The sequence below is a fragment of the Sarcophilus harrisii genome, chromosome 4, assembly GCF_902635505.1.
Source record: "Sarcophilus harrisii chromosome 4, mSarHar1.11, whole genome shotgun sequence".
NCBI classification, from domain to species: domain Eukaryota; kingdom Metazoa; phylum Chordata; class Mammalia; order Dasyuromorphia; family Dasyuridae; genus Sarcophilus; species Sarcophilus harrisii.
Window position 1 is genome coordinate 368,383,925 of NC_045429.1, and position 13,128 is coordinate 368,397,052.

Sequence of the window (13,128 nt, forward strand, 5' to 3'; positions counted from 1 at the left end):
TTGTGTCAAGAGTCTTTCCATCTAAAAAAAGTCACTCATAAATGGGCCTGGTACATTTCAGCGACTTCAGAAAAGATGCATGAATTTTAAAAATATGAACTTAAAATGTCTTTAAATATACGATTAATACCCAGGATCCAAGAGATGGGAACAGACCAAAGCAAATTAAAATTTGAGACTTTTTAAAGGTGTTATTATTTCTGTTTGTACGGAAAATGAGTAGAAATGGGTGCAGGACAGTCCTTCCAGTAGTTACTGCTGGATTTTCCCCCAGGTCGGAAAAGCCATATGTAAGTGGCTTGGTTTCTAACAACTGGACTACATGCTTCTAAGGAGGCTTCCGTTGCTTTACTGTAAGGCAGTGGTCCTCAAAGTGTAGTGCAAAGAATTGTTGGGGTCTCTGAAACCCTTTCAGAGGGTCTACAAATTCAAAATTATTTTTTATTTCTAATATAGTAAATAGCTATAAATAGAACCCATGTGAACAAAAACTCTTTGAACAGATCCTCGATAGTTTTTTAACAACATGAAGATACTGAGAACAAAAGTTTGAGAACCATTGCTGTAAGCCATTCCCCTCATATTGTGAAAGTGATTGCTGGGGTTGTTTCAGTTCAGGCACCTTAATATTCTGTGCAGGATCAGAGACTGAAAGCTGGAAAAGACTCTCCTGATCACCTCACCCAGTCCTTCTACCTTACAGACAGGACCTGTGCTGGGTCATGTGGAGAGTGATGGCAAAGCACCCGGGTTCTCTGCCTGCAGGATTTCCTCCGTGCATGTGGTCGTCCTGAGTGGACTGGGAGCTCTAGGAGGGCAGACACTTAGCACGGCCTGGCACGTGCAGGGACTGAATCAGCGCCCGCTGGCTCTACTGCAGATCTTTCCATGGCCTACTCTTCCTTGCAAGCAGAGTCTCTAGGGCGCGGGAGATTGGAATCCCCCAGTCTGTGCCGGGAAGGCTGACGGAACCCACCCTCCGCAGGGCTCTAGCTGCCTGCCCTTTGGGGAAGTGTGACCTAGCTCTGGAACACCGGGCGCCCTTGCAGTCCCTACTGGGAAGGCTTCCTTGCAGACTGCATCTTTGTTCCCAGAGTCCGGACTCTCCACAACCCGAGGCAGGCCCAGGGCCATGAAACTGGCCCCAGTGGGGAGGGACAGACTTTAGGAACCAGGGAGATGGCTGCGGGCATGAGACAAAGCTGTATATCTTTAGCACAACAAGTGAGGAACACACAGGGGCTGAGGGCGTGGAAATTGCCATCTCTCTTAAAACATGTCCTATGTTTTTTTCCAGGATGGATTTTGGCACTCTAGGTCACCAGTTTTTTGGAGGGATGAGGCTGAATAATTTTGCCGCAGGAGGCTGCCCACCAATGACAGGTAGAAAGGCGGAGCTCAGTAAATTTTGGTAAATTCTTTGTTTTTTTTGTTGTTTGCTATGAAAAAGGAATAAAATGGGTACTATGGGACAGTGGCTAAGGACACTAGTATTTTAGTGAAAAACTATTTCTCTGCCTCTCGTTTGAAAACAATAAGGCAGCGTGAGAGGAGAGATGCAAAAACATTTGGATAATGATTTTAACCAACACACACACACACACGTTTAAGATTGGGAAGGAACTTATAAGAAGCCTCTGAAGTAGCCTCTACTCAGGGAGATGAGGATGAGAAATAGAAGGCTTGCCATAACTTTGCCATGCTCAAGACAACAAGAAAATGTCTGAGCCAGGATCTGAACTCAGGTCTTTGTCCTTCTGACCATAATGCCCCTTCCTCCATACCTGTAGCCTACCGGCCGGTATCCTTGCCTCAAGTCTCTCTCCACAACAATCCACACACTACTTAGATGTCACCTTATTGTCCTCTAGTCTGCTCCTGCTGTGGAGTTCACTGAAAGTTACCTCCTCCCGTTGCACTGGGAGCTCCTCGAGGGGGAGGTACCTTGAGGGGGGTAAAAGCCCCATCACTTTTAGCAGAGTGCCCAGCAAATAGGAGGCACTTAATAAATGCTCATCGACTGCCTGACTAGATTGCTTCTCTAGCATGAAACAGTTATTATTAAAAAAAATTTTTTTGAACTATCACCCCAAAGCTTCAGGCAAATTATGAAATAAAAGAAGCAGAAACCGGATCCAAGTATATGTAACATTTTATTCTTTATATTAGAAACTGGTCAACAGGAGATAAATTCCTTTTGGCCATGGTAACTCATAAAATTTGGATATTAAAAAGGCCTACAGGTAATACAGGTGATCATAGAGAGAGAATACCCTCCTGATGAAATAAAAAAAAATCTTTCTGAAATGCTGAAGTACTGAGATGAACTAAATACAAGATGACAGTAACATCCACTTAAAGGCAAACTGCTTTGGAAAATAATAGTATATTTGACCCTCATTATGTAACCTTGCTTTATTGTGTTTAAGTGTTATTTTCATTTACATACATGAATCTTACAATATTTAGAATACTGTCACTAAATATAATAGATTAGGAGAATTCAAAGGGAGATGGGTATTGTTTTCAGTTCAAGCTTGGAATTACAAAAATAACCAGCATTTATCTGGTTGCTTTAAACTTTTGCAAAGTGCTTTAAATTTTATCTCACTGGATCAGTACAACAACCTGGGAAGTAGGTGCTCTGCATTTTACAAAAGCGGGAACTGAGGTAAACAAAGTTCAGGGGGATGACACAGCTAGTAAGTATCTGAGGCTACATCTGAACTTGGCTCGTCGTGATTCCTGCCTCGGTGCTCCATCAGCTATAACACCTCTCTGCCTCACATAGGTCTTTAGACCTCGCTAGACATAGGTTTATAATTTCATTGAGTCTAAGAGTTTTGGATGCTTTGTTAAAACATACTCAGAGCCTGAAGATGAATTCTTTCTTTAAAATTCCCACAACTCTGTAATACAGAAATAGCTTTACTTAGGAAAAAGTTAGTAAAACTGATTAGCCAAGAAAATTATTTTGGGGAAAAAATGAGAAGTTTAATTTTTGACAACTGGTTCAGCTCTTCAGAGCTTTGAGCTCTGAACCTTTGAACCAAAATAACCTTGGAGCAGCACAGAACCTTTGAGATAATTTAGTCCAATTCCATCATTTTGGAAATGAAGAAATGAAAGGCAAGACAGGTGGAAAGTCTAGCTCAGGGTCACAGAGGGTAGACCCAAACTAGGATGCCCATCTTTGTCATGTATTCATTTTCTTGCTACAGTATGTATTTACTTTAGAGAGTAAACAAAGGGATGATTATGAAACCATTTTCCCTCTTTTCCTAAAAAATTTCATAATATAGTTTTAGATTTTTTACAATTATAAAAGTTGAGGTCTGATACAGAAGTACAAAGATTTTATTGGGATGAGCTTGACTTTTATCACTCTTAGTAGTAGGTTTTTTTGGTTAATTCACAGTCAGGAACAGTGTACACATTACCACTTTGTCAAAAATCTCTCTTTTAATCATTTTTTCCTGTTTTCAAATTAAGTCATGATATTAACTCATATTTCCATAGTGTTTTGAGATTGGCAACAATCTTATCTGATAGATGCACAAAATCTATCATTGATGTTTTAGAGATGAAGAAAGAACTGGCTTGGAAAGATGAAAGAGCTTGTTCATGAATCAATAGCTAATAAGTGGGCATTTGGTTCCAGGTCTCTGGACTTCCATCCAGTGCTTTTTTTGCCCCACTATATTGTCTTTCTAGGGGCACCTAACTATGTGATGGTGAAGTGGATAGAGTTCTGGGTCTGGAGTAAGGAAGGTCTGACTTAAAATCTGGCTTCAGATACTTATTAGCTGTGTGACTCTGGCTAAGTCACTTAACTCTGTCTCAGTTTCGCCATTTATAAAATGATTTGGAAAAGAAAGCGGCAAATCACTTTAGTATCTTTGCCAAGAAAACTCCAAATGGGAGCACGATTGAACAACTTCAACAACAAAATTGTCTATTACAAGACCATAGAGGAAGGGAGAGAATTCATAAATGAAAATTTAAAAAAGAAAAAAAAAAGAAATTAAAAAAATTTAAAAACAGACAGGATTTTGAACAAGCAGGCAGGAGAAAACCTGTTAGAAATGAAAAGCATGGAAATCATAGGAGCCTGACGCTACCTGTGTGACCGTGGCCAACGCTTTTACCCTCCTCAGGCCTCAGTTTCCCCACCTGTCAAGTGAAGAGGGGGGTCTAGATTGCTACAAGCTCTAGGTCCACCCCTCTCATGTTACGGATGAGGAATCCATGTTGCAGAGAGGAGGAAAGTGGTTTTTGGAAAGGTCCCTCAGCCGGCAGGCAGCCGAGCAGGCTCAGGAGCCAGGTGGGATTAAGTGAAGGTGATTAGGTGAAGATTAGGCTCCTGGGTGCAGCCCAGAAGCCCTAGCGCCTGGTCACACAGTCACCCCCGGACGCCACTTACTTCTCAGGCTTCCCAGGCCCGGGGCCGGGTTGGTCCGAGGTGGGAGCGTGCTGTGGTAGGGAGGGGTGGTGCTGAACAAGATGTCGTTGGGCAAGGCTTGGTCCAGGATGGAGCTCCGCGAGCTGCCGAAGGACGATCCCCGGCGATTGCTGCAGATGCTCTCGTCCGACAACGTCCGGTACAGGGACCTTCTGGGAGACAGGTTCCCATAGAACGAGAACTAGAGGGCCAGGAGAGAGGGGAAAAGGAAAGGACATTAGTAAACAAGGAAGGTGTGCAGGGAACGCCGTCAGGTGCCACGGGCTGATGCAGCCCCTGAAAACTCGCCAAGAGCTCTGGAAGGCTGCTGGAGGAAACCCTCCGACTCCCCTGGCCAAACTCCCCGGTGTTTCAGAGCCATTATTCCAGCCCAGTGCTTCCATGATTCGCTGCTTTATGGATTCTAAATGCTAAAAGGAACCTCCACAATCTTAGGGCGATGATGGCTTCGGACACAGAGATTACCATTTCAGACAACATTTACCCACGTGCACACATAAAGCTGCCGGATTTTAATCTGAAACAACTAGGTTTTCAATACGCAGTGATTTCGGCACTGATCAATTGCATGTGAGGTTCAATCTAATCCACATGACAAGAAAACCAATTTAAAATATCAGAAACTTGTAGGATGCCCAAATAAATCTAACAAAAACAGAAAAGTCTAGTTGAAAAAAGAATTCCATGAAATTGTTGTAACTGTATTTAGAGATAACTTTGAGAGAAAAAACCCTTACAATAGTGTTTACTAAAATACTCGATTCTGATGACACACACACACATGCACATAATGCACACACACACACACACACACACACACACACACACACACCATCTTAAAACAAAATCAAACAAAACCCCACATTTTCAACATGTTCCGTTACATCCTGAGGCATATCCCGTTGGATAAACAAGTATGATCGGCTGGCTGTCCTTAAACGTTGTTTACATCAAATAAGTACAGAAATGGCCATTTAAGTTGGTGAATGCAGCAGAAGGGCTAAAAATATCCCTATTCTTTGTGTTCCTTCCATTCTGTAGACTCTTCCTAACTGATGAATGCTTACATAAATCATGTACGTGGCCTACAAAGTTAAACATATACTAGGAGAGGAAAATGTGGTTTTAAAGGAGGAATCTCTTGACAAAAAGGATATGCTATCTGAATTTATTTTTGTAACAGCCTGTCTTCATATCTGAACTCATACTGCTATTTTCTGATTTGTAGTATTTGTACAATATACATTATCTATACATATATATGTACACACACGTACATATACATACATTCACAAATAGCGTCCCCAGCTGTCTTTGTGCAGTTTAAACCTTTAATGAGCTTATATTAGCAATACATCAGTTAATACATATATGTTAAGAACAAGAGATTCATTAGGATCAAATTCTTAGGGGATTCCCTTCACACAGACAACTAGTCCATTCTTCAGCACGTTATTATAGGCAGAAGAGAATAAAGGGTTTTTGAGGTAGGATCTAATTTGTGTTATTCCAAGGCTATAATTCAGTTAATTGGATGGAGTACAATTCCATTTTTGAAAGGCCAGAGTTTTTGCCTACTTGTTCTTTTTTTTTCCTGACTCACTGTCAATAATAAAGGGAACTGTATGAATATTTTCTATTTCAGTAAAAGTTATTATGGCCTGAAAGCAATGCTCTGGCCTTGGTTTCCCTATTTAGCTACATATGTTCTGAGAGAAGACATTTAAACTCTGGGTCTCAGCTTCCTCATCTATTAAATTAAGGTTTAAAATAGGATCCCAGATCAAGAATAAGAAGAGACTTCAGGGGCTATCTAAACTCAGATTTACAGATAAGAAAACCAAAGACCAGAAAAGATAAGTAAGTGGCCAGAATTACTCAGACAGTATTACAGGCAGGTACTGAACCCTAGTTTTCTCCCTCCAATGCCACTGAATGTGCTGACTCCCCTGATTTCTAAGGTTCCCCTCTAGCTCTAAGATACTTTCTAATTCAACTGTCATGTAGTTAAAGCTGGGAAGAATTTTAGGTTACTCTTCTGCTCAGCCTTCTGCTTTTGGGAAGGCAAGATTTGATGTTTAACAAAAAGAAAAAGAGAAAGAAAAAAGGAAAAGAAAAAAAAGACAATTGAGGCCAAAAAAGCTCAAGTGATTTGTCCAATCTCCCCCTCAGCTAGAAAGTAACAGACTTCCATTTTCCTCACCTCTTTCAGATTTAATCTAACAGACCTGTCAGGGTAGCAGTCAATCTACTGACATTAGTCTGTTTTTTATAAATATTATATTTACTTGTACCTTTCTTCCCCCACCCTCTCTATACCAATCTCCATTTAGAAACAGATATACTGTTTTTTTTTGTTTTTTTTTTTTAACAGCAAAACCCTCCCCCCTCCTGATCTTTCTGCTTTCATAAAATAATCATTGCTGCCAGCAGAGGCTTCTAAATGGAACATGTTCTCTCTCTGTCAGAGCAAAAAGGAGGGAGAAAGGAAGCTGACCACTTGCTGGGTGGGAGGGGAGAAGGGAAGAAAAACTCATCACCAGCATTTGCTACTTTTCTCTCTTTTCTGCCTCCCTCCTACTTTCTCTAAGCTGAGAGACAGAAGGATGTTAGTTCCCCAGCATGTCCAATTTAGCTGAAAGGAGAGAGGTGAATTGAGGCTACAGCCCCTTCCTACTTCCTTCCAGCTCTGAGACAAAAATTGGCGTAAGCTACACAGCTGAAATATGAAAAGGAAATGCTAAATGTAGACATTGGTGGCCAATTGCTTCAAAATCCTTATCTTTTAAGGTCTTATCACCATGCTGACCATGACCAGTCGCTCCCCCCCCCCCCCCCCATCATCATCATCACTAACATTTATATTGCACCTAAGACATTCTAGGGACTGTGATATAAATGTCTCAAAAGTCTTCACAACAACTCTGGGAGGCAAGTGCTATTATTATGCTCATTTTACAGAGGAGGAAGTTGATTGAGCCTAGGGTGACATAGCTAGCCAGTGCCTGAGGGCCCACTTGAACTCGGATATTCCTGGCTGGGGCCTGACACTTTGGACAGTGAGCCATGTCCCTGACCCATGCTTTCTTACAGATGCAGCTTTGGTTACATAACTATAAGGAACCTCGGCCTTGAACCCAGAGAGATGCTAATAATAAATAATGTAGTGCCTACCTGAATTCCTCAAGCCCATTCCCGATCAGAACAATCACTTTTGCTCATCTTTTATAGGGTCGGTATTTTAAAAACCATAATGGCAACTCACTTTTTTAAAAAGTCTGAACTATAAGACAACTCTAAGATACCACTACACACCTGTCAGATCGGCTAAGATGACAGGAAAAAATAATGATGATTGTTGGAGGGGATGCGGGAAAACTGGGACATTGATGCATTGTTGGTGGAGTTGTGAACGAATCCAACCATTTTGGAGAGTAGTTTGGAACTATGCTCAAAAAGTAATCAAACTGTGCATACCCTTTGATCCAGCAGTGTTACTACTGGGCTTATATCCCAAAGAGATTATAAAGAAGGGAAAGGGACCTGTATGTGCACGAATGTTTGTGGCAGCCCTTTTTGTAGTGGCTAGAAACTGGAAACTGAATGGATGTCCATCAGTTGGAGAATGGCTGAATAAATTGTGGTATATGAAAATTATGGAATATTACTGTTCTGTAAGAAATGACCAACAGGATAATTTCAGAAAGGCCTGGAGAGACTTACACGAACTGATGCTGAGTGAAATGAGCAGGACCAGGAGATCATTATATACTTCAACAACAATACTATATGATGACCAGTTCTGATGGATCAGGCCATCCTCAGCAACGAGATCAACCAAATCATTTCCAATGGAGCAGTAATGAACTGAACTAGCTATGCCCAGAGAAAGAACTCTGGGTGATGACTAAAAACCATTACATTGAATTCCCAATCCCTATATTTATGCACACCTGCATTTCTGATTTCCTTCACAAGCTAATTGTACAATATTTCAGAGTCTGATTCTTTTTCTACAGCAAAATAATGGTTTGGTCATGTATACTTATTGTGTATCTAATTTATATTTTAATATATTTAACATCTACTGGTCATCCTGCCATCTAGGGGAGGGGGTGGGGGGGTAAGAGGTGAAAAATTGGAACAAGAGGTTTGGCAATTGTTAATGCTGTAAAGTTACCCATGTATATATCCTGTAAATAAAAGGCTATTAAATAAAAAAAAAAAGTCTGAACTAACACACAAGCCCATATTCCTCTTCTGCATTACTATCCATTTTTCTTCCAGGATTTCTAAGCACAGGATTCAATAAAATATAGGCAGGCTTTTAGTATGATTTGGACGGGGGAGGTGAAGCCTTCATTATAATTATCACAATTACTGGAGTTCTTCAAACAGGCTTGAGGCCATATTAATTTTATCCTTGTGCCATTCAATTTCCATTTAAAGTTTCTGCTCTCAGCAAAGAGATTAAACCTATAAATGAAAAAATATGTACGAACTGTCTCTGACTCCACTCATGTTTTCCTTCCATGTTTATGCTTCAGTATCCCTGTCTGCCCATCTGTTACCTCCTCCTGTTAAATGTACTTAATTTAGGGGCAGCTAGATGGTACAGTGGATACTGGGCTCTGGAACTGGGAGGACCTGAGTTCAAATCCCACTTAGTAGCTATGCAGCTAAATCTATCACTTTGCAAAACATATAAACAAACAAAATCCCAATATTAAAGAAATGCATTCAATTTGTAAGAAATAATGGGTTCTGTCGGGATCCTTTTTTGGGACGACAGTGAGCTACATCTGAGTAACTGTCCTTTGTAGGGACTGAAAATCCTTTTAAATTGGCTAACCTTTCTTCGGCCCTCCTCCACCAAAGGGCTGCCGGGAAGCATTAACTTCAAAAAGTCTTCTTTGGACAGGACATGTTGCGTTTCAGAAACTGCATCCTCCACCACGGCCTGATGTTGACTAGATGTGGACATGGCTTCCATATCACTATACATTCTGTTTGAACAGATCAAAATAAAAGAGAGAGGATCAGGGAGCCAACCATCAAACTGCCTGTGAAATTATAAATTAAAATGCAATAACTAGTGTTCAAAAACACATACACAAATACACATGTGCATTTCTTTATTATTAAGTCAGTTTGGTTTTGCTCCCCCTTCACTCCAAATCCCCAAGTCATTTTACATTTATGAACTAAGTTCAATTGCCAGATAAGATTTTTGAATAATTCAGAAACAAATCAGATTCCCAGAGCACAATATATGGAAACAAGCTGCCGCTTCCTCCAATGAAGCCTGTTTCCTTTTTTCCTAGTTTGGATTTGGAAACAGAGTTTCAATAATTCATTAGATTGATTTTAAAACGTAGAGATGAGCCAGTGTTTTTAAATCAGTGTGTGTGTTTCTTAAAAACTTGGAGATTAAGGGTAGTCAGACACGTGAACCCCAGGTCCCAATCCTATCGTGTCCAGAGGAGATGCCCGAGGTTCAAGAGTAATCATTCCTGGCATATGCCAAACATGTTTAATTATCAGCAATTTCATAAAGCTGTCTGGATAAATAAAACATCTGTTTCCCTTAATTATCAGTATATAAAAATGTATTTATGGTCAACAAAAGATTGTCAGATTGAATTATTGTTTTTCAGCTCTCTTCTAGAGGGTAGTAAAAGAGTGATCTTTAAAGGGTTTACTCTGAAAACGTACTTTGAACAACTGTGGATCTCCAAAGACAAACAGGAGTCCAATTACTTCCTGCCAAATGCAGAACAATCAGTGACTGGAGTAGCCTCGGCAGAGGCAATGGCCTTCGCTATTGAACTCTAGGAATTAAGATGAACCAAGGCAGCTAAGTCTCCAGCAAATGAGCTGTTTAGGGCTTTCATCACTGGCACTCGAAGGCATTTTGGTTCAGAGAGGACGCTGTTAGCACAAGCTAAGCAAAAACTTCCAGAAAAAAAATGCTTAAATGGGAAACTTTGACTTAAAAACATAAAACTAATAACCATTTCTCTGGGAAAAAAATTCCATCCCTGTTCCTAAAATGGTATACATTTTCATGCACTTTCAAGTATTTCAAGGACTAACACATGAAAAACAGACAGGCGATGAGGGAAGGAGGGAGAGCTTTGAAAATGATGAAAATCAGTGTAGAATCACTTGTTGGTGAGTTTGTAAGCATGTAAAAAGGCCTCCTCAGAAACCTTCTTAAGAAATCCATGAAGGACATTCTAGTCTTTTTACAAGGAAGACTGTTTGGCAAGTCCAGTCTCTGTGATCTGGTCCAGAGCTACAAGCTGGACCTTGCCTCTAGCTTTTTCAAAACAACCTCCATGGGAGGGGGTTGATCTACAAGAGTGAGCCTGATCTCCACTGGCTTGGCAGATAGATAGTTCTATAGTCCCGGAGTCAGGAGGCCCTCAGCTTATGGGCCCTCAGACACAGCTGTGTGATCCTGGGCAATTCATTTAAGCACTACTTGCCTCAGTTTCCTGGCCTGTAAAAATAAGAATAATAATAGCACTTACCTCCCCATTAGTGTGAGAATAACAACAACATTTATATGGCACTACTAGGTGTCAAGCACTGTGTTAAGCTCTTTACAACTTGATCCACACAACAATCCTAGGATTATTATCCTCATTTTAGGTTAAACAAAATAACACCTGTGAAATGCTTTGCAAACCTTAAAGTGCTACATAAATGGTTGATTCCATTATTTCTGTGGTTGTTGTCACTGATATGTGGAAGATGTGCAGTAATTTGAGTCGGTTTGTGGGCCCAACACTTTTTTCAATACATTTGTTGTGCCAGTTTCCCTTTAAAGTGCACACGAGGAATAGCGGTAGCTAAATGATGCTAATGTATCCTTTAGCTTCCCAAGACCTATAATCCTCTCAATCTTAGAGAGTTATCAAGGGCATTAAGAAATTAAATGACTTGTCCAGCTCGTGTCAGAGATGAGACTTTCTTTCTGGCTTCTCTAACCACTATATCACATTGCCTACAATGATATGAAGTTAAAATTATCTTTTAGTCATGCACTTAGGAGATAGTTTTATAAAATGGAAAACTAATTTTAAAAAGATACCTTTTTTTTAAATAAAGATCTAAAAACTCTCCAAGGGCATCCTTAATATTCATCAAAGAACACATATGCACTTGAAAGTATTAGCATTTGATGCCATTATGGTGGGCTAATCCAGTAGAAAATGTTAACCCAGAGATTGAAATGAGTACACAATATCTTTTTTAGGTCTGAATCTTCAAAAACCAATTAAAACGGTTTGGTTAGTCTTCTTCTGCATATGCTGAAATATGCAAGAACCTACCACTTCAGAGGTATAGAAATACAACAATCACAAATATCATGAAAGAGTCAATGAACATTTTTTCTTTTATAAATAATTATAAAACAACCCCATCTTTCAAAGCATAGGAAATAAAAAGGAAACCAAAGTATGTTTAAAAGATTAAATAAATAAAAACACTTTTTTGTTGTTTAAAGATCGCTTAGCTCCACCACAAATTCAATGTGTGCACTCTCTTCCCCTGAATTTGATGATTTCTCAAAGATTTAAACTTACACAGTATTTTGCTGAAAGTATTTCTATTGGAAAAAATTAGTTTTGGTCTTTAAGGAAGAAAAAATTTCTTTCAATTCAATGTTGAAATTGGGAAAAGGACATAAGAGTTTTAAGAAAAATATGTAAGTTAAAAAATTTTTGCAAAAAATTAGTTAACTTTAAAGAAAGACCTACTCCTTTAGAAAAAAAACCCCTAATTTTCCTATTTTCTCTTTCCTCATAATTTTGCCCAGAGAAAAAGAAAAAGAAGTTGCTTTACTTACCCCTGACATTCGTTTACTTCAGACTCTTCGGGCGTGGGGCTGCCTTCTGATTTCTTCCAACCAATTACATATTTGCTGACTGCGCCTTGCCTGTGGTAGGATTTGGACACTGACCCAGTAACCTGTTGGCCACTATTGTGTGATACTATGTAGACTTTGGAGGTGTCCAAAGATCCACTATTTTTAGAACAGTGCGCTGAAGGGCTTCCTGAGTGGTGGGAACCACTGTAAAAGGGGAAAAAAGAAACAAAAGCAGCCTTACAATGCTATCCCTAGAAGCTCTGGGACACTGCCAATCACAGCCACAATTGTTGTGCCTTCCCCTCTCCCAGAGCAAGATGAGGGAAAGGGACAAGAATACGGTGTGATTGCTTACATGGGGAAACTTTTAACGTCCTCACATTTTATACCCAATTCGTGGACACACGTGCAGATCAAAAAGATTTTAAAAAGTGGGCCTTGGGGAAACTTACAAGTCAGAGTGGTCCAACCTGGGATCCCACTGCACTCATCAGTAAGACAATAGGGCCATATCACCTACCAGAAATTCAAGGTTAAGAGCTCCTGACAGTCTGTGTCCTCCACTACCTCAGGAGCCCTCTTATAGAGTGCTCAAATTTACTCTCATTTTTCTCATGTAACCGCTCAAATTACATAGGGATTTAAGATTCTCAAATTCTTTCATGTATAATCTCATTTAATCTACAAAGTGGAAGCCATGACATGGACCTAACCCACAAGAATTACTGCACAGAAATTAATGAATAGAATCCCCCAAACAACTTTATGCCATTTTGCAAACACAAAA

At 40.0% G+C, this 13,128-nt stretch overlaps 1 protein-coding gene across 5 annotated transcripts in view; it reads right to left on the reverse strand.

The window, feature by feature from the left end:
* The window catches only part of SIPA1L2 (signal induced proliferation associated 1 like 2), a 252,934-nt gene that overhangs the window by 18,698 nt on the left and 221,108 nt on the right, over positions 1-13,128 (reverse strand). For all 5 annotated transcript variants that reach the window (XM_031966909.1, XM_031966910.1, XM_031966912.1 and 2 more), the window contains exons 16-18: positions 12,321-12,545; positions 9,315-9,468; positions 4,424-4,643 (exon numbers count right to left, since the gene is read on the reverse strand). In XM_031966909.1, coding sequence (XP_031822769.1) covers positions 4,424-4,643; positions 9,315-9,468; positions 12,321-12,545 — 599 coding nt within the window. The remainder of the gene's footprint in view (positions 1-4,423; positions 4,644-9,314; positions 9,469-12,320; positions 12,546-13,128) is intronic.